Source organism: Melanaphis sacchari, unplaced genomic scaffold (assembly GCF_002803265.2).
Source record: "Melanaphis sacchari strain LSU unplaced genomic scaffold, SCAv2.0 Contig22_pilon_pilon, whole genome shotgun sequence".
Lineage (NCBI taxonomy): Eukaryota > Metazoa > Arthropoda > Insecta > Hemiptera > Aphididae > Melanaphis > Melanaphis sacchari.
The window spans coordinates 1,447,559-1,467,591 of record NW_020271107.1 but is presented as its reverse complement, the minus strand read 5'-3'; the positions used below and the strand labels follow the sequence as shown (position 1 = coordinate 1,467,591).

The window sequence follows — 20,033 nt, the reverse complement described above, 5'->3', positions numbered from 1 at the left end:
ACAAGTAAAATATTTAAAAAGCCAAAAAAATAACGAATTTAATCATAAAAAGGTAAGTAAATAATTAAGTACCGCTCTGCTGAACATTCGCTGTGTAGTGGTTCACTATTATAGGTGTCTTAAAAGTTAAATATGAATTTAATGATATATTATCACTATATACGAAAAACGATTTTAAGCAAAATCGGTCTATTAGCCTATATATATTACCATCGATATGTTTTTTTGATATAGTTAGTATGGTTAGGCATTTTTTTTTTTACTTTTTGTATTATAATAGGTTAACAAATATTTTTTTTTTCATAAATATTGCATTTTTTATTTTATCAGATTTTAATAATTATGATAATATATATATTCGTATATCAACATTATCAACATGTATAACATACAATTTAATAACATATTTCTGTTAATACCGTAAAACAATATAAATAGATTTATAGTATATATAATTAATATACACTTTAAAATAAATCAAAAATGTTATTGCATGTAATAAAATTAATAATAATATAAAATGTATAAAAGTTTAAGTTCCTATAATTTGTGATTTTAACTTTAAATTCTTATAGATAAATATTGGACTTCAGATTTTCAATATTTTTTAACTAAGAAATTAACAACTTATGAGAAGCTTTGTACATTTTAAAACAACTCTACCTAGGAAATATAAGCTGTATAGGTCAGTTGGCTGTTTTCGAATTATATACAAAAAATAAAAAAATCATAATAAGTCTGAATTGCGTATGCTGTGTGCTCACAAGTTTATTTATTATAAACTTATGTGGATAATTTAAACTTCTTTTTGATTTTTCCAAGTTTTTTAAAAAAATGCTTAGTTATGGATAGGACTTGGTGGTTTTTAAAACTAATTAGTTTCTAGAAGAAAAAAATTTCATATCCCAGTAAACATTTTATCAAACTACCTGTTGAATGTTGGACTTGCTTACATAAAATTTAACAATGAACATTAAGTTATATTTCGTAAGATAGATCATAATCACAATACATATGACAAACAAAAACTAAATAGATATCAAGTAAGTGGTAGCTAAGTATGATACAATTTAAAACCTACCTAAAGTTGTTGATAAACTTTTTAAAAAAATCAAATAAAATATTGTACAATATGCATAAAGGATAAGGATTAAAAAACATGAATTTCTTGAATAAAAAAATCACATATTAGTGGCACTTAGCTTGGTGTTTTATTTAGGGTAATTAAGGAGGGATAATTAATTTGAATGGTCACGATACTGTTTCTTGTTAAAAATCATAACTATATATTATGTCACTTTTTATTTTTATCGTTAATAAAAAAATATGTATGAAAATACTTTTACTAATATATTAATAAAGATGAATGATTTTAACTTAAATATATCACCAAAAATTATTTACGCTGATTTTTAACTAGCTATTCATTTTGCACGTCTAGTTCTTTTTTTAAATTTATTAAGGAAAGGATTTTGTTTTTACTTAGAGCAGAGTTTATGAAAAAAAATTTAATCGGTAGGTTTATGTACAGATTTAAAAAAAAAACAGAAATTGAAATATTTTTATATAGTAGATATGTGGGTTATTCACCATTCGGTTGTCTTGGATACTCACATCACATTTATCACTGCTTGTTCGAATAAAAAATAAAAATTTAAATATATTATATTGAACTGCAGGTTACTAAGGAAATATAGTTGGTTAAAACATCGATCAAACTTTTTAAAATTAAAATATAATTTGATGAAATAACTTAATTTTATTATTATTTATAATAAAATAATCATTTAAATTATACAGTATATTATAATGGATATTATATCACAAAATGAAGTCGATTTTTTTATTGACCATATTAAAGAATCAAAACTTAATGAACTTGGATCAAAAATGTAATTAAATTAATTTTTAAATATTAATACCATAGGTGTACAAAAAACGCATGTTGCAGATGGTATGATAGTCATGATCGTTTGCAAAAACTTAACCAACAGGCTACGTTGGAAGCTTCTAAAGGAGGAGAAGAATATATTAAGGATCAGCTCATTAGTTACGGAAAAGTAATTAAACAACTTTATCTAACCTAACTTACGAAAACAGTTGTATCTGGATGCCTAATGAAATTTTTATGTTAAATTAAATTTGTACTTTTAAGGTTCCTATTATTGTACACGAAGCTATTTGTGTAGCTATATGGAGGGAGAAAGTTTTTCCAGAATTACTATGTATTATACCTAATCCTACACAATCATTCACATTATATTTTATAGTAAGTTTTTAGTACATTATTGTTACAATTTTTAATCAAACTAATACAATTATATACAATTTATTAATTAAATTGTATTTCATTGGTACGATCAATATATATTATAATTTATAATCGTATAAAAATTAAGTAAACAAAAACCATTATTTATGGTATATATAAAATTATAATGTAGTATTATAATATTGTTATAAACCATTAGTACCTATTAGTTCTTAATTTATTTTGTATATCAATGAATTTTATTTTAAATTCAAAATTAATCAAATGCATATCTGATTTAAGACGTAACTATTTTAAGTACAAAATTTTATTATGCATATTTTCGAAAAAACAGCATTTAACTGTTACTGTATAAAAAATTATGTATTTGGGATTTTTTAACAATATTATAATATTTGAATATATTTAATGAGATATAGTAAATGTATTTTGTTTATTCTTATTTTTTTTTTTAAATATAGTTTTATTTTGCATGAAGTTTATTTATTATTATTTTTTATTATTTTTATGTATTTTTAATATTTGATTAGTTATCGTTTTATTAAGTTAATTTAGAATAATTAGTTACTTTTTTGATACTCACATTTACAACTCTTTATATTATAAAGTACCAACATATTACATTTCTGGTGTCATGAGAATATCAAAAGATTTAAATACCTATTTAATTATGTTTGATAGTCAGATGAATTTTATGTAAATTAACTTTTAATATAATATTGTTTTTTAATGATACTATTGTTTATTTAGTATTTGTGTAATTGTATATTTACAGTTTTAATTCTTAATTACTATTTTAGTTATTTCATGAAACTGTAGCGATTGGACTATTACAAAAGATACTATTTCACGAGGAAGGTGCTCAGTCTTTAGGAAATTATGCTTTGGATCTGTTTGACCATATAATATTTTCAATCACACATATAGCTATTGGGTAAACTATTAATTAAATATTAACAATTTATTTATTTATACACAATTATTTTTCTTTCTTTTTAATAATGGACTTAGAAATACAAATAATTTCCAAATCTGCTCGAAAATAACTGATATGTCAGTAATGGATGAAATAATCGAACATAAACATAAAATACAATTTGAAGTGGGAATTTGTTGTATTGGTATCATGTTTAATATGTTACTACACATAAAAAAGTAAAATTTGAATATATCTTTACATGAATCTAAATTAAAATAGTTCTAAATATAATATTATGAAACTAATAAATGTATATATATTTACATGTTAATTATAGCTTATCCTTATCTGTTACCACAAGAATGACAACTAATAATGATGTTCCAATGTTAATATGTCAACTATTAAATGTAAAACCTTGGATAAAGTTGGAAAACAAAAAAAAGTATATTTTTCAAGGTAGGGACTAAAATTAGGTACCTGTTATTGTCTATAAGTGCCTACTAACCAAAATTGTTATAAACAAGTAAAATTTGTATTAACATGGAGTGCATTTTTAACAGATAATTCCTGGAAAATAATGAATGAAACAAATAATATTATACCAAAACAAGAAGCTCATTTATGGTTAAGTCTACACGAATTTATCACATCGGAACAGCTACGTAACAGTTATGAAATAACTCAATTTCGGAAAAAAAATCTTATGCAGGTAAATGTAATAATGAGAAACTTAAGAGGACCCTACATGCCTACACAGACATTTGTTGTCTCTGGTTCCGTCTTACAAGTGCTTAACATAGCAAATTTACATTCAGCAGATTAAGTTTAGCTTCGTTAGTTTAAAAATTATAAAGAAATGACCTATAATGAAACTTGATGGTAAGAACATTATTTGTGTTCGTATATGGGATTTTACAATAGTTCAATTTTTTAGCAAGTTTTGTGTATGTAAATTATAGTAAATTAAAAATGCTCATAACTCGCTTAAAAATTGAATTAACGTAAAAACTCAGGTACAAACACAGAAAATATTCTTGCCATCAGGTTTCGTTATAGGTCTATTCACTCTAATTTTTAAACTAACGAAGCTACGAAGTTAAACTTAATCTGCTAAACGTAAATTTGCTATGTAACGCACTTGTAAGACTACGGAGACAACAAATTCCTGTGTAGTGTCCTCTTAATTGTATATTTATCAACAAATCTGCTTAATAAAATAACAACTTGTAAACAATAATCAATAGGTATCAACTTAATAAATATTAATATATAAACATATTTATTTTAAATGTTTCATTATGAATAAAAATAATTTAAATCTTATACAAAATTGAAAATGAGTAATAGAATATTTACTATAATATATATTTTTTTATCTATTATTTATAAATGTATAATATACCTACTCACACATTATTTTTCTTTGGTGTTTAATAGTTACAGAATTTACTCAATGATAATCTTTTGGATCAAATTCCACCATTGATACACTTAAAACAATGTTTGTATCAATTGAGTCTAACAGAAGTTTCAGCAGGATTTAAACGTCCACTTATTATGGAATTAAATACTGAAGTAAGATACTATCAATATAGCAGTGCTTGTAAAAATTCGTGCAGTAAAAAACATTTGATTGTACATTTGTACCTATTTATATATGTGGAACTTAATATTATGCTTCTAAAAATTTTAAAATACTACAATGTAAAAAAAAGTTTCAATTACACAATAAACACTCTTAATGTGTAAAAATAATTCCTTAATTTTTCATAGAGAAATGCAAAGTATGAACAAATCTTACCAAAAAATTGCAAAAATAAATCATTTAAAAACTATAATATCATTAGCCTACTTTTCTTCAGGCTTATAAATTAAATTACAGTATTTTTTCCGAAATTTTGTTAGATACTTTATGATATTATAATGCCTGGCATAGGTATTCAATAATAGATACACTTATACAACAAGTAAATAATTTCATACTTCAATTCAATACTAAAAATAAATTATCTTTTATTTCCGCTAATGAACCAACTTAATAGCCTGCACATGTAAATAGATCTCCCGGCCTTTTTTTACTTCTTCATTACTTCTATCTTAACTAATTTAAAATATCATATAATAAGCTTAAATCATTTGTGAAGTGATAAATCTTCTGTACAATTAAGTTAAGTGCATTAACTGCCTATTTCTTCAGATATTCCCTCTCATCTGACTCCAAAGAATGGACACACTATTTCAATAAAAATAAGACGAAATACTAACACCCAAATTCCCTTTAAAATGTCTTCTTGGTAAAAACAATGCAAGGTATCAAATTCTTCTTCCCTCACCCCAAACAAATAACACACTAACTGAAATATCAATCTTAACTTTCCCATTCTTAATAAATCTTATGAAAGTTAAACGTGAGACTAGATCCCTTATAGCAAAGAATAAAATAATAAAACAAAACATAACTAATTAGTAATTACCGATAAAAATTCAATTAGCAAAATACAGATTCGAATAATTTAATTTACATTTGATTACCTATACTGGTTACTTTAACTCGTAATAATAGCTTCCTCTAGAAAATGACTAAAAACTCATTACCTAGCGCAATAATACTTTTCCTCTTTCAAACAACTTAACAAATCTTAAGTAATTTTCAATTTATAAAAATTAAAGCCTTTTGGTAGGTATTCAATAACCTCATCCTATTCTTAGTTAAATTCTATGCCAGCTGCAAGCCTACGCTAATCTAGTTAAATCATTCTTGTCTTCACTTTTGTCTATATCTCTTTTCTGTAATGTCAGTAATTCATAATATTTGGCTTAATATTCACCAGGACATGTTTATTAGTATGTATACCAAAGTCCAGAAGGATTTAATCATACAAATTTATGGATGCCTAATGACTAGTCCACTAGTCACTAGTGGCTACTATAAAATGTTGAAAAAATTCTTAGTTTAACAATTACTAAAAAATTTGCATTACATCAAGTTTGTCAAAAACCTTGAAATTATATAAACATAGATAATAAAATTTCATGTAGTGAATACTAGAATCTCAAAGAAACAAATTTCTACTTATGTTATCAATCTAAAATATTTAAAATTACTTCGAAAATGTATATGCAAATGCATTAACTTACAAGCTCTGCACGGGCGATTGTAAATTCCGCCAGAATACAGATTAAGATAAAAAGGTAATAAAAGGTAAAATGTAAACTCCATCAAGTTTTTTTGTTTAGCTGCTCAGTGCTCATATTGCCTTGCCTTGTGCCTTATTACATTAAATAAATTGATATAATATATTGCGATGATATTAATGGAGTAATAATACAAGACTTAGAATATTTACAAATTGTATCACATAATTTTAGTTTACATACATGACATAACTAGGTATATATTTTTGCATTATTAGGTAGGTATAACGATTATTTATTATGAATTTTTTACTATGATTAAAATATTTAATGTGAACGATATAATATAATATTAACATATTAACATACTATAATTTTTTTTAATAATATATTATATTAATTTTATACTACTACTTGATTTTCTTCACTGTCGGAGTTAGCAGCAAAAAAAAGGTACTTGTAGCGGAGTTTACATGCGCCCGCTCTGCACAACCCATTAAAAACAAAACTATTTAAAATGTATTATTAATTTTAAAATTATTTGTCTTCTGACTAGATAAGGCCTACTATTTTAAGTACTTATACTAAACAATGGAAAAAAATCGCTAGAACTCAAGCAGCTTATTTGTTTGGAAATGACTCATATGATGTAGCTAAATCGTAAGTATATCATTAATTTTATTTTATTTACGGAACTTAACTTATATATATATTAAGTATAATTAAATTAAATTATAGTTATATTTTTTTGTATTTAGATTTGTTTTTACTTTTAGATTTTAAGCGTATCAATAAACATTGATTTTACGGTAATGTGTGTTTGCCATCACTTTTAGGATAGTAAAACCGATTTAATATTCAACTTGGGGAAGGGGTGGTCGAAAGTAAAAATTTTACAGTAATATTCTTAATAATTGAGAAAAATAAAAAAATTAACGGAAAACGGGGTTTTTAGTTTTTGAAAAAATGAAATAGGTACTTAATTTCATTATAATTCAACAACGAATAATTTTAGATACCTACTTTAAATTTCCACCAAATGATTATATTATCATTTTCTGTATACAGTATAATTTTTAAAATAATTTTAAAACTATCAATAAACAATTGAAATTTTAAATACTTTTTTTTTAAAGCATTAAATTTTTTTCAGTTATAAAACTTAAAATGTAATTTAAAATCGTATAAACATTTTTCTTGTATATCTGTTTAAAAATACTAAAATACAATCACACAATTTGTAAAAATTGCCAACTATTTAATAGTTAGAAGTTCATAAAAGAATTACTTACATTGTATAACTATGAATAATTAATTTAATACAATATTCTTATAATAATAGTAGTTCAGTTTATACTGAAACCAAAAAATCTAAAAAAAAAAGCATGAACATAATTCATTTTTATAGTCATTTGAAGTTTAAATTTGAATCAAATTACATACCACAAAAACAATGTTAATTATTTTTAAAAATATTATTTTATTTTTTTTTTTTTTTTTGGGGGGGGGGGGGGGGGGGGGGTACACATATTATGTAAATTAAAATTTTTCTATATGCAAAGAAATTTTCAAAATATGTAGATTAATTTCAAGGTATTACCTATTTATACCATGAACCTATTTTACACATTTTGACGGCTAGATGGAATTAATTCAAACAAATTAATATTAATGATATAATTTGGTATAAATAAATATTATATAGTAACAATAACTTATTAATCATTACTATTATAATAAAAACAATGTTTTCGTCAAGTATTAAATTAACCTATTTTACAACTAATAATAAAATAAACTTCAATTTAATAAAAATATCAAAAACCATAAGAATTGTACTCATTATCATAGACGGAACTAGAGATTTTTATTAAATTGAGCCACTTTCCTGATCAATTCCGATACGTATTTATAAACTATATGAAGAGTGGTGAAATATTCTTAGTATTATTTTTTATATATTTGTATTAAACACCTACAAATACAAAGTAATAATGTATATATATGAGCACTTACAGTTCAATGGGTATTATTTTTCTATTTAAAAGTCGAAATCCGAATTTCTTTGATTCAACAAATTATCTATGTGCTGTTATATTTGTATAGCATTTTATATTTTTATATTTAAAAATTACTAAAATTCAAAAAAAAAAAATTTACTTTTTTAAGTGATTTACCTAATTAATGCATTTTAATGTTATTTAAATCAAGACTAACTCAAGAGAATACTTAAAAAATATCAGAGACTACTAAACGATGATAATATGAAACCATTTTTTAAACATTTTCAATTACTTTATTGACGTCAATATTTTTTGCCATGATATATATCAATGTATATGGAACTAACAAATTGCCTATAGACGTCCCTGATTATAGAGGTATATAGGTTAAGTTTTAACATGTATACCTGTAGTAGGCAAGCCCGGATTAAGGATGGCAGGAGGGGCCAAGTCCCCGGGGCCCACGAGTGTTAAGGCCAAGGCCTAAGGGCCCATGGTTTTCTCGGTTTAAAATTACATAAAGTGATAATTTTTACTTTTTATAGTACCTACAAAAATATTTTTATTTTTTTCTTGTTTGAGCTAACAGTCGATGGGGCCCGTCGACCATGTTTACCACCAATAGTATGAACTATGGTAAGTGGGGAAACATAGCGTCATAGCCAGGTTTGTGTTAGTTGGGAATAGGCATATATTTTGATATTACTGTATTTAAAAATAGAATTGGGAAAATTTGTTTATGTGACTGTTTCGGTCAGGATACTCATAATTATTCAGATACCTACCGACTAAACCTGTTTACATAAACAAAACTTAATTTTATGTGTAAATAAATATTTTAATAAAAATATAATATTTTTTAAATATTTTTATCCTCATCAATCGTTATCATACTTAAATAAAAATTTAAAATTTGTTTTATTGTATAATTTTATAATTTTAAAGAATTGTTTTTATTGATGGGGGCCCACAACCATGTATTGGCCTCTGAAGCTCTTGATTCGGGCTTGGTAGTAGGTACCTGCATTATTATAATCGAAATCATTCAAGATGAGCGAAAAAAGTCTGAATAACAAAATTAAATGAAAATGTGATATTATTATTTATTATTAAATATTAATATGTTCATTTAATATTTAATATATTAATTGTGCTGTAAATATTAATATGGGGCAAGATTTGTCTAGGCCAAGGCCAGTTGACCCGGGCTGTAGTTCCCGCCTATGCATGTGATATTTTGACAAATTTTTTCCGCTTAGAATTAACACCCAATCGACACTTACAATATATCAGTGGTTTTTTATTGCCTGCCTATCTTTTATTAATTTTTTTTTAGATAATTTTTAGATGAAAAAATATATAAATTATCAATTCTGAGTGACAATTTTAGTAAAAAATTGAGTCTAGTTTAGGCTTGATTAAAAAATTACTTTAAATTATTATCTGGAAAAATAAAATAAAAATTATGAAACAGCATAGAAAATAAATTGTAAAGTCTAGTTAATTTCTTATGAGCGTTAAAATGTTTACGGAAGTCATTAAAATTGCGAATTATTTGGTAGATATTTTCACAGGCTAATAGTCTATTAGTCTGACCAATCTGTTTAAAATTATTATTTATTGTAGCTATTGTACATTCAAATACAATTATTTATCATTGAAATAAAATTATATATACCCGTCTCATTTCTTATAACTGAAAATAATATAGATGAAATGATATATCTGTTTTTTTTTTTTTAGATTGAGTGATACGTATGAACATATTGATCACTTTGAAATCAAGGAAAATATTTGCACTCATTGTAGACAACCAGCAAAAAATAGGTGCTCCAAATGTAAAAATCAATGGTATTGTAGCCGGTAACTGAAAACAAATATAATTTTTGATAAAATTGAATTTTTAAAGTAATTACTGTTATATTTCAGGAAATGTCAAGTAAGCAATTGGGATCAACATAAAGTAATCTGCCAGTAACTGAAATATATTTTCTATATTATATAGTATATGTTTATGTTTTATAAATCTTAGTTATAAATTAATTTTGGTAAATCAGTACATTATTCAATAAATGATCGAATCATCTCTAACATAGACTCTGGTTTTGGTTTTTCACATTCCCCAGTTAAAGTGTAACCAGCTTCCTTAATAGCAGCACCTGTAGTAGGACCAATAGCAAAAATCTGTAAAAAATAAAATTAATATTTAAGAATATAGACTTAACACAGTTAGACATTACTAAAACACAATTATTTTATAAATATTGAACTACATTACTATCACAAAGAATTCATATATTATAATTAAAACAAAACAGTCTATGTTTTAAAAACAATTTAAATAATCCTATCTAAGTTGGAAAATTAAATTTTTGTTTTGTTAACTATTTATAAGTATTTTTAATTTATAAATTAAATTAGTGTTGTTTATCCATAAAAGATTAAATATGAATAGTAATTGATCTCTTAATTAAGTGTTCTGAATCTTTTATGTTTTTAACTGGACATCCCCCATCCATATAACCTTATGTAGTGTTTCCTGTGTTAAAAATGTGTTACATAGAAAATTTACAATTAATGGTTTTCATTTATCGTTAATTTCAACATGTAAATTAACTTACAATTTGTTTTTAATGGTCACAACACTTTTTGTGGTTTGTTGAAGTAGTTTTTGAATATTTTAATTTTGAAGAGTTAATAGTATTTATAAATTGTAATATTTTACACTTACAATTTATTTCATAATAAGTGTATCAACACAATTTCAACAAATCATAGTAAATGTTATAGTTTATCTTCAAGTTCAATAATAATAAAATTCATTCTAATATTAAAACTAACAAAACTAAATTAGAATTAATGTATGTAAATTTGCTTGATAGAAACTATACATTAGAGAAAAACCATTTTAATAGTTGTAAACAACCTAAATATTTTACAAATTCATACAAAACTGTTATCGCCTGATCAATAATACTACCAACCCAATCATTTAATCATCAAAATTACTGATTTAGTGCTAGGTGATATTATGGTAAAAAATGTATGTCTGCGACTTCTATTACAAACAACAGCCTAAAAAAAAAGAATAGCATTGTAAAACATAAAATTGTCTGCTTACATCTTATATAAATAAAACTTTTCATATTTGTTTTAGTCTAAAATAATGAAGTAAAATAACATGTATAGTAAATACTGTTTCAAAAAAAAAAAAAAAAAAAATTAATATTTAACTTCTGTGTTCAGTTTTAATAAATAAATAATAATACAAATTATTTTACAAATCTCAGTAACTATTAGCCTGAGCAACATAATTTAAACTTTGAAAAAAGTTTTGTTAAATTATTAATTTTCATTCAGTATTCAATTAAAATTTTGTTTACCTTCAGTTACTTTATTATGTTTATATTAAAAATGAAATATTTCAATACTCACACTCGTAATTCTAGTTTTGACCTCAAAATCATCTTATCTATTCTTAATAGGTCACTGATCTTAAAAAATGTTATATAAATAAAACTATGTACCTTCTTTAAAGTTCTAGATACCCTTTTCATTCAACATTCCTCCATACTCAACTTTTCATTGTTATATTTTGCATTGAATGCTAAGTTTTTTAAATAATATACTTTTGCAATTTTAAACTTAATATTAAATGGTTAATCTTAAAATACTGTTGTTACATTCCTAAATTTAATTTTGTAATTGTTATATATTATAATCATTGACATTTTGGGTTTACCTAAAAAATTGTTGATTGGTATAAATTTAAAAAAAAATTCAAACATTAAAATAAATATTTACTTATCTTAATAATAAAACATAAAAAAAATAAAGTAATTAATTGTATTTTGTATTCAAATCTTTTATTCAAGACTTAACTGTTATACTTACATGTAATTGATTAAATAATTGTTTTGGCATCAAATCTATTATTGCACGAAAGCCAGAAGGACTAAAAAAAATAACTCCTATTTGACTTTTAATTTGACTTAATAACATACTTAAATTTGTCTTTAAATTATTATGAGGTATAGTACGGTAAACTTCTATATTATCAAATTTAACAGTTTTTATATTATCCGATAGTATATTTAGATTTAAATTTCCACATGGAGCTAATAATGGTTTACTTAATTCATCTAAAAATTGAAAATATACATTAATAAAAACAAGAATACTTCTTATATTAGGTCATTGTTTTCCTTTTTTAATACTGTACATTTTAAAATAATAGGTATCAAAGCCGTAGCATTGCCACTATCGGCGCCAATTGGTTCAAAACCAAGTTCTTTGTTTACCAGCCTAGATGTTGTTTCTCCAACAACAAATATAGGTTTTTTATGCCAATTTTCATCTAGCTTATTATTGGCCAAACACTTAATGATTCCTCGTGCACATCTTGGACTAGTTATTACCATACCTAAATAATTAAACAATTAAATATATTAAAAGTAAATAATTGTATAGGTAATTATTAACTTTTAAATCTTTTGTAAAAATTATAAAATTAATTTCAATTAATTAATCTTGATTTGTCTAATAAAATACAGGAATTAATGTATATTAAAATAATTGTTATTGCCTTAGCATAATAATACATAGGTAATATAAATAATAACAAATTATACTAACCAGAATAATCTTGAGGCTTTTGTAATTTGTGGTTAAGCGTATCAAAGTTATGATATTCAAATTCTAAAGTGGGTATTAAATGAGCTTCATATCCATGTTTTTTTAAAATGTTTATATATGGGTCTATTGGCTCATTTTCTTCAGAATAAGCTTTACAAATTATGAAAGTTGTATTAGATTTAGAACGAGACATAACTTAAGTATGTGGTAAAATAAAACTCAATTGTAGTTGAAAGCAATAATTAACAATTAAAAATATCTAAACATGAGTAGTATACATGAAAATAAAGTATACTCTTTTAAAAGTATAAAGTTTATCTTTATTATTGAACTTGAAAATTTATTATTAATATTTATTATGTAGTCACAAGTTATTGATGAATAATAACTAATAAGTATTAAGTAACTGAAAAACTGAAGAATAATATGTTATCATCTAAGATATTAGAATTATCAGTTATCAGATAGTGATTTATAACAAACTTCAGATATAATCATGAACTAAGAAGATTCGTGTATATAATAAAAAAAAACAATTTAAAATACATTGTGTTTTCCATTTTAGTAAAAATAATATTTTAAATAACCAAAAATAATTAAAAAATAAAAATTAAATAATTATTTGATCATAAAATGTTTACTCATATAGGTACAAATAATAATAAAATGGAATAACCCATTCATATTAAGTAATCTTCAATATAACTTTCTTTCTTTTTTTTTTTTTTTTTGGTACACATATTAAGCAATGATTATTAAATAAACTCATTTAATAAAAATAGTGTTAAAAATTGCTTTAACTTATGAGTTAACTTATACAATAATAACTTTACTTTAACTATGTATAAAAAACTATATTCTTAATAATATAATAATAATATGTTAAATTGATTTTGAAATATTGTATTTGATGTTATTTTATAAATTCTTGTGTTTGCAATAAATATTATTATAATTAAATAATAAAAAGTTCTGATTTTAATCAATAAAGGATGATATTATATTATTATTCTTAGTATAAGATTAAAGAAATAAAAAATTATAACTAACAATAACTAATGTATACTTTATGTATTTTACATATTTCATAATTCATAAATTAGTAATTAGCATAAAATAATGAATTATTATTTAATGGATAATAATGAGTGATAATATATTTAACTTCGATGAAATTTATTGTTATTATTGTTTTTTTTTTTAAGTACAACTTGACTACCATTTTTATCTAATGACAATTTTAATTATATTAATCATTGTACAATTGTACATAATATACTTGGATATAAATATACAATAATAATAATTGATACGAGTGATGATATATTATTTAAGATAACATTTTTTTTTTTTTGATAACAACAAAGTGATAACGGCGTTGGTGCTCCAATCGACTGCGTAGTGCGTATAGACAGACCCATAGTTCATGGATATAATCACGGTCTTGGGAGATATATTATATTGTTTATATTATCTGTGTAACAAATCAAGGGCAAATCTTGGATCTCAAAAAAATAGGAAAATCAGCACTGTGTTTCATTTTCATTTATTTTTGTGTGCTTGTGCAGTTTTGCTTAACATTTTCTTCGGATATAATGAAAATAATTCAATCAAAAACTTTGAGATTAGTTTTGGTTAAAAATTGGAACTAGTTGGTTCTATTCAAATAGTCAGGAAAATGAAAAGATAAATCCCGGTAAAGATAGGTACTAAAAACGGGAATATTTACGTAAAACCAGTTTTCTACAGAATTTATTGAACTATCTAACTTCTAATTTTATTTGGTAAACTCTACAAGATTTCAAATAAATGATACTTGTAGTAATTTAAAAGTATAAACAATAAGCACATAAACACAATTTTTTTTCAAAAGCAAAAAAAGTTTAAATTTTTACGAAATTTTTCAAAATTACTAATATATTTAAATCATTTTATGGTTAAAATTTATAAAATCTTCAAGTAGAATAAATAAACAAGATCGCAGTAAATTGTTAAAGCTTGAAAATTTGATTCTAGATTTTTAATTTTTTTTCTATTATTATTTAAAAACCCTCCATTTTAAGTCGTTATTTACTTAAGAATGTTAAAATATACATTGTTATAGATATTAAATATATTTTACGTTTAATTTATACGTGTATATTTTTTGTGGTAAAATAACATAGATTTAGTTGGTCGACATTCGTTGATCGAACTTACTTTAATTTTTAAGTATATCTACTTACTTATATAATTTTCAATACAAAATTATGTTTAATTAGCATTGAACAAACTTCAATATGGTATATCTGTTATTTACTAATTTCTAACAAAATAATATATATACATTATGTCAAAAAAGTGATTCGTTTTAATCTAAAAACGTTGTATGAATATATAGGCTATATATTTATTATAATACATAAAATACAAAGTATACAAGTTTCAAATAGGTATACCTATTAATAATTTAAATAAAATACTGGTACACAAAATAATCATGACTTGATATTTAAAGCTAATAATAGTTTAACAATTGTAGAACCATTATTTCATAAACATGTAAAAAAAGAAAAAAAACATTTTTGGCAGATAACGAAAATTAAAAAACAAAAATAATTTAGACCCGTTGCTTATAAATATTTTATTTTGTAAATGTTATACTTTGTTTATACATCATTTGATAGAAAAGACTTTTTTATTGTTAAATAATTATCACAAATTACAATCTTACCCCTAGTTGATATGGTTTTCTAAATTTCATCAGTGCTTCGTACTTCATATTTGAGTACTTAAGCATTTTTTGTCAATGCGGATGGAAATATGTAAATTGTAAATGTATAATTGAAATATGAATAAAAACAATTCTTCTTTTTTTCTGCAATAAAAGGCAAATCAAATCTTCCCGCTTTTTAAGCTTACTGTTTTCAATTATCAAACGTTATCTATTAACCACAACCCTGGTATTGGAAAAAAAATTAACGTCTATCGGTATTCTATGGACTGTGCTTGTACTTACAACTCATAGACGATTCGCGAATGAGTGTTAATATAACACATTTTTTCTTGTCGTACTCAAAAAGTCAAAAATAACCACTACCGTTCTATAACGCTCACAATATGTCTTTGAATCAATTGAATCCAGCTTACGAGGCTATCGGAAAAGGGTTCGTACAACAATATTACGTATTATTTGACGACCCGTCCCAGAGGCCTTCGTTAGCCGCAATGTATAACGTAAGTGTTATTATTATTTTTTTTTTAAATAGTGTGATGTCTATCTACAACTTGTTACTAACTTATTTACTGATTATTAATTACTTATTATTGTTTTAGTATAAAAACGAGTGAATCAATTAAATCTCATGGTATTTGAAGTTTAAATATTCACATTATGAATTCATGAACATGTTTGTTTTTGTTACAGCCGGAAACGTCTTTTATGACTTTTGAAGGTGTTCAACTACAGGGTACAGTTAAAATAATGGAAAAATTAAATGTGAGTGATATGTAGAAATATTTAAAAAAAAACAATTATTTAAACTATTTTTTATAGTTAACAATCATACCAAGAATTTTTTTGTTTAAAATGTCTAAAACTTAACAATAAATATAAAACACTCCAAACTTATAAAAAATAAGTAATTTCTGATAGAAAATGGGTATAGTAATTAAGTATTTTGTATTTTATAGTTTTTTATTTATGCATGATCAATAACCATGTGACTGCACTAATCATTGGATTTAGCAACAACTTAATGGTATGCATTTTATGCAGTACTTTTTAATTCTTGTGAAATTCATATTACTCATTTTTCTTATCTCTATCTGTCATACTTGTTACACAGTAAAATAATTAGGTAATTATTTTTTTTAAAACTATCATTTAAAATGTATTGAAATTTTGAAATATACAAATATAAGGATTTTAAATATTTTAGTATAAACATTTATATTGTATAACTTAATAGCATAGGTATTTAATTTATAACTTCAGTTATATCATTTTTTTCAAACATTTTATTTCATTATTGGTCTAGCTCACTAAAACCTTCCTAATCGTATTGGTCAAAATATAATTTTTTTCTTATAATAAATCAACTTAAAATTAATTTTTATTTAATTATACATATATAATTATATATATATATTTAAAAAAAAATAAAGTAGATACCTTTATTTTAATTTACTAGTATAAATAAGTTTGATAAAAATGTTTTACTTAAAAAAACACTTATATTTTAGGTGTATAATAAAATACGATTAAGTCCTTAACATTGTTATGATTAAAAATAAAACAATAAAATTTATAATCTATTCATGTATAATCATTTTTTCATATTAATTTAAAGGATTTGCTAATATTTTAACAAATTCTGAACTCTCAATTATCACATCTTTTTCCACAAACATAAACATAAATGGTCTTTGCAACAATTGGTTTAAGTTAAAAATTTGTTATTAGCTTGTATTTTTGGTAATAATATAAATGTTAAAATTAATAATTATAATTGATACAATATTTGCCAATAGTTTTTTGTAAAATTGATAATAAAGAATAATCAATACATGTATTCCATTTTTCACAACTATTTATTTTATTATTGTCACTCAAATTTTTTATAATTTAAGTATGTATATAATTTTGTTCTAAGTTATAATTTTTTTTTTTTTTAGAGTTTAACTTTCCAAAAAATCAATAGAGTTGTTACTTCAGTGGACTCACAGCCAATGTTTGATGGTGGTATATTAATCAATGTCTTAGGTCGTTTACAAGTAAGAAATGATTTATTTATATAAATACGAAATATTTTTAATTGATTATTTATATTCCAGTGTGATGAAGATCCACCTCATCCATTCAATCAAGTGTTTGTATTAAAATCAGTAGGTACTACTTTCTATTGTGCCCATGACATCTTTCGTTTAGGAATTCACGATACTATGTAAAACATTGTATTATTATATTGTGTTTAATGTCACTTATATGTTGTCAATAAATCAGTTTTGGTAACTAATGAAAAAAAAACAACTGTATCCTCAATTTAATTAATTTTATCTCGTAAAAAGTTTGATTTGCTGAAATAAATTTTACTTGAAAGTTTTTTTTTTTGGTATCATGTTAACTAATTATAATTAATGTAGATTACTACTGATCAGATTATGTTTTTGGTTTTATTAATTGTCTGTCTCTACTTACACAAATACATAGAATTAAAATTGTTTAGAGTTATTTATTTTGAGTGTTCATTAAACATTAAAAAAAAAAAAAAAATTAGAATCATTTTGAAGTACATTTAAGTTAATTGTGGAATATATTATAAATAAAATGATGTATTTTTGTATAACTTATAAATACATTTATTACTAATTTTGTATTTTTTATTTGTTCCTTATCACATTCTTTCATATACAACTTTTTTATTTAAATTTTGTTTTTTATCCATATTATGTATTAGAGGCACTAAATACTATATAAGTAAAGTATATGCAACACTGAACATATAATTTAAGTGGGTATTGCAGAAGTTGATGAAATAGTTTGTAGAATATAAGTATAAAAATTGTAATTGTTTGGATATAAGTATATATATTTTTTTTGATGTATTAATATAAAATACTCATTGTTTCTAGTACTTTACATTTCAGATTTTATTTTTTTAAAACTGAGATCAGTGCCTCTGTTCTATGCCTACAAGATTTTTAATGCATAAATATTGATAGTATTAATAATTTGATCAAATACTTATATAACAATTGATAAAATATTTGATTAAATTATAATCTTTTTATATCAAATCTGTTTGTGTTAATTAGTTTTTCAATGCAGTGGTGAAAATAGTATTGTTAAAAATATAACTATTCTTTGTGATACACAAAATACAACTAATCCATTAAAATTATTTTGAAAGGTAAAAATAATGGAAGATATATGGTTTTATTTTGTGTACAAATGGATAATCAGTTTTTTGTTATCTGATATAAACTTCTGTGAGTTTTTGGTTAATTTGAGTTCTTCATGACTTATTAACTCAATCGTTTTTCTTATTCTATTAAATAATGGAACTATAAAACATAGTTTTTTGTTTGAATACAGATCTTATTCATTATGGTTTTCTATATCAATACAATGGTAGGAAGTAATGTATTTTTTTTTAATTTCACCGGGAAAATGTATGTGATATTTTTGTGTTGCTTCACCTTTGGGAGCTCTTAAAATGCTTCAATATTCAATTTATTTAATAGATTCTTATTAGACATTAGATCAGATTAGTACTTGAGTATAGAGTGTATGCAAAACAACGGGTTAGAAGTAATTCAGATAGGGTATATACTTTTTTTTTTTAACATTTATTTGAAAACTTACAATTTGTAAAGGTATAATTTCAATAAGCATATGGTGTTCCCATAGGGTATACTACATATACGGCATATATTTACAAAATTTTTTTTTCATTATTATGGGTATACACTGCGTATGATCTCAATCATAATCGATATTATACCATTATATCGATCCATATTATCTGATAAATATCTATGATAGGTAAGTACTTAATAATCTGGTTTAAACATTTTCCCATATTATTGACACGCTCTTTACCGGCTTTACTCCTATAAAGTATAAACCATAAGAAAAATATTCTTATTGTATTAAATGTATATATTTTATGATATAGTATACTCTCAAAAAAATTAATGGTAACACCTCTGTAAATATGTAATGCAAAATATACAAGTATATTTTTTTTGTACCTGAAAGATTGTATTTAAAGAAATTACCCATCAATAACACCTTTGATTGTCGATGATAATCGACGTTTAATAGGAATACAAATATAATATGTATGCTAGTTTCAGTCATGTTAATAAAAGTAATTACGATTTTAGTTGAAAATTTAAACATAATCTAGGCGCCCTTAGTAAGCACATCAATGATTATAATATGTGATTCAAATTAATAGAACCAGTTGTTAATTATGCGTGGTTTAATTAATAATTACTGAAATAATAATGACTCAATTGAGCAAAGATTCATTTTTGTATGTAACCAATCATCCTAATTTCCTTATTTGTTGATACCTGT

General features: G+C 23.3%; 3 protein-coding genes across 3 annotated transcripts; 2 read left to right on the top strand and 1 right to left on the bottom strand.

The window, feature by feature from the left end:
* Positions 1 to 1,805: 1,805 nt before the first annotated feature.
* On the top strand, positions 1,806 to 10,386 carry LOC112594371 (zinc finger MYND domain-containing protein 10). The gene is made up of 11 exons (XM_025339126.1): positions 1,806 to 1,892; positions 1,952 to 2,060; positions 2,156 to 2,269; positions 3,073 to 3,206; positions 3,284 to 3,427; positions 3,529 to 3,650; positions 3,755 to 3,903; positions 4,632 to 4,769; positions 6,886 to 6,989; positions 10,076 to 10,195; positions 10,262 to 10,386. The coding sequence occupies exons 1-11, from the start codon at positions 1,810 to 1,812 to the stop codon at positions 10,308 to 10,310; spliced, it is 1,266 nt and encodes a 421-aa protein (XP_025194911.1). The 5' UTR covers positions 1,806 to 1,809; the 3' UTR covers positions 10,311 to 10,386.
* Positions 10,333 to 13,251, bottom strand: LOC112594372 (uroporphyrinogen-III synthase-like). The gene is made up of 4 exons (XM_025339127.1): positions 12,968 to 13,251; positions 12,555 to 12,755; positions 12,227 to 12,474; positions 10,333 to 10,516 (listed from the first exon to the last, which is right to left on the bottom strand). Exons 1-4 carry the CDS (start codon positions 13,158 to 13,160, stop codon positions 10,394 to 10,396), a joined length of 765 nt encoding a protein of 254 aa, XP_025194912.1. The 5' UTR covers positions 13,161 to 13,251; the 3' UTR covers positions 10,333 to 10,393.
* A 2,690-nt stretch (positions 13,252 to 15,941) lies between these two features.
* Positions 15,942 to 18,186, top strand: LOC112594406 (probable nuclear transport factor 2). The gene is made up of 4 exons (XM_025339170.1): positions 15,942 to 16,183; positions 16,374 to 16,445; positions 17,624 to 17,722; positions 17,783 to 18,186. The coding sequence occupies exons 1-4, from the start codon at positions 16,067 to 16,069 to the stop codon at positions 17,894 to 17,896; spliced, it is 402 nt and encodes a 133-aa protein (XP_025194955.1). The 5' UTR covers positions 15,942 to 16,066; the 3' UTR covers positions 17,897 to 18,186.
* The last annotated feature ends 1,847 nt before the right edge of the window (positions 18,187 to 20,033 follow it).

Excerpts from the sequence above, each read along its gene's own strand:
- LOC112594371 (XM_025339126.1), top strand. The coding sequence starts at position 1,810 with ATGGATATTATATCACAAAATGAAGTCGATTTTTTTATTGACCATATT. Across the intron at positions 3,428-3,528 it reads ATGTTACTACACATAAAAAA|CTTATCCTTATCTGTTACCA; the intron begins GTAAAATTTGAA and ends TGTTAATTATAG. Across the intron at positions 4,770-6,885 it reads TTATGGAATTAAATACTGAA|ATAAGGCCTACTATTTTAAG; the intron begins GTAAGATACTAT and ends TCTTCTGACTAG.
- LOC112594406 (XM_025339170.1), top strand. The coding sequence starts at position 16,067 with ATGTCTTTGAATCAATTGAATCCAGCTTACGAGGCTATCGGAAAAGGG. Across the intron at positions 16,184-16,373 it reads CGTTAGCCGCAATGTATAAC|CCGGAAACGTCTTTTATGAC; the intron begins GTAAGTGTTATT and ends TTTTTGTTACAG. Across the intron at positions 17,723-17,782 it reads ATGTCTTAGGTCGTTTACAA|TGTGATGAAGATCCACCTCA; the intron begins GTAAGAAATGAT and ends TTTATATTCCAG.
- LOC112594372 (XM_025339127.1), bottom strand. The coding sequence starts at position 13,160 with ATGTCTCGTTCTAAATCTAATACAACTTTCATAATTTGTAAAGCTTAT. Across the intron at positions 12,475-12,554 it reads GATACCTATTATTTTAAAAT|ATGAATTAAGTAAACCATTA; the intron begins GTACAGTATTAA and ends TTCAATTTTTAG. Across the intron at positions 10,517-12,226 it reads AATTATTTAATCAATTACAT|ATTTTTGCTATTGGTCCTAC; the intron begins GTAAGTATAACA and ends TATTTTTTACAG.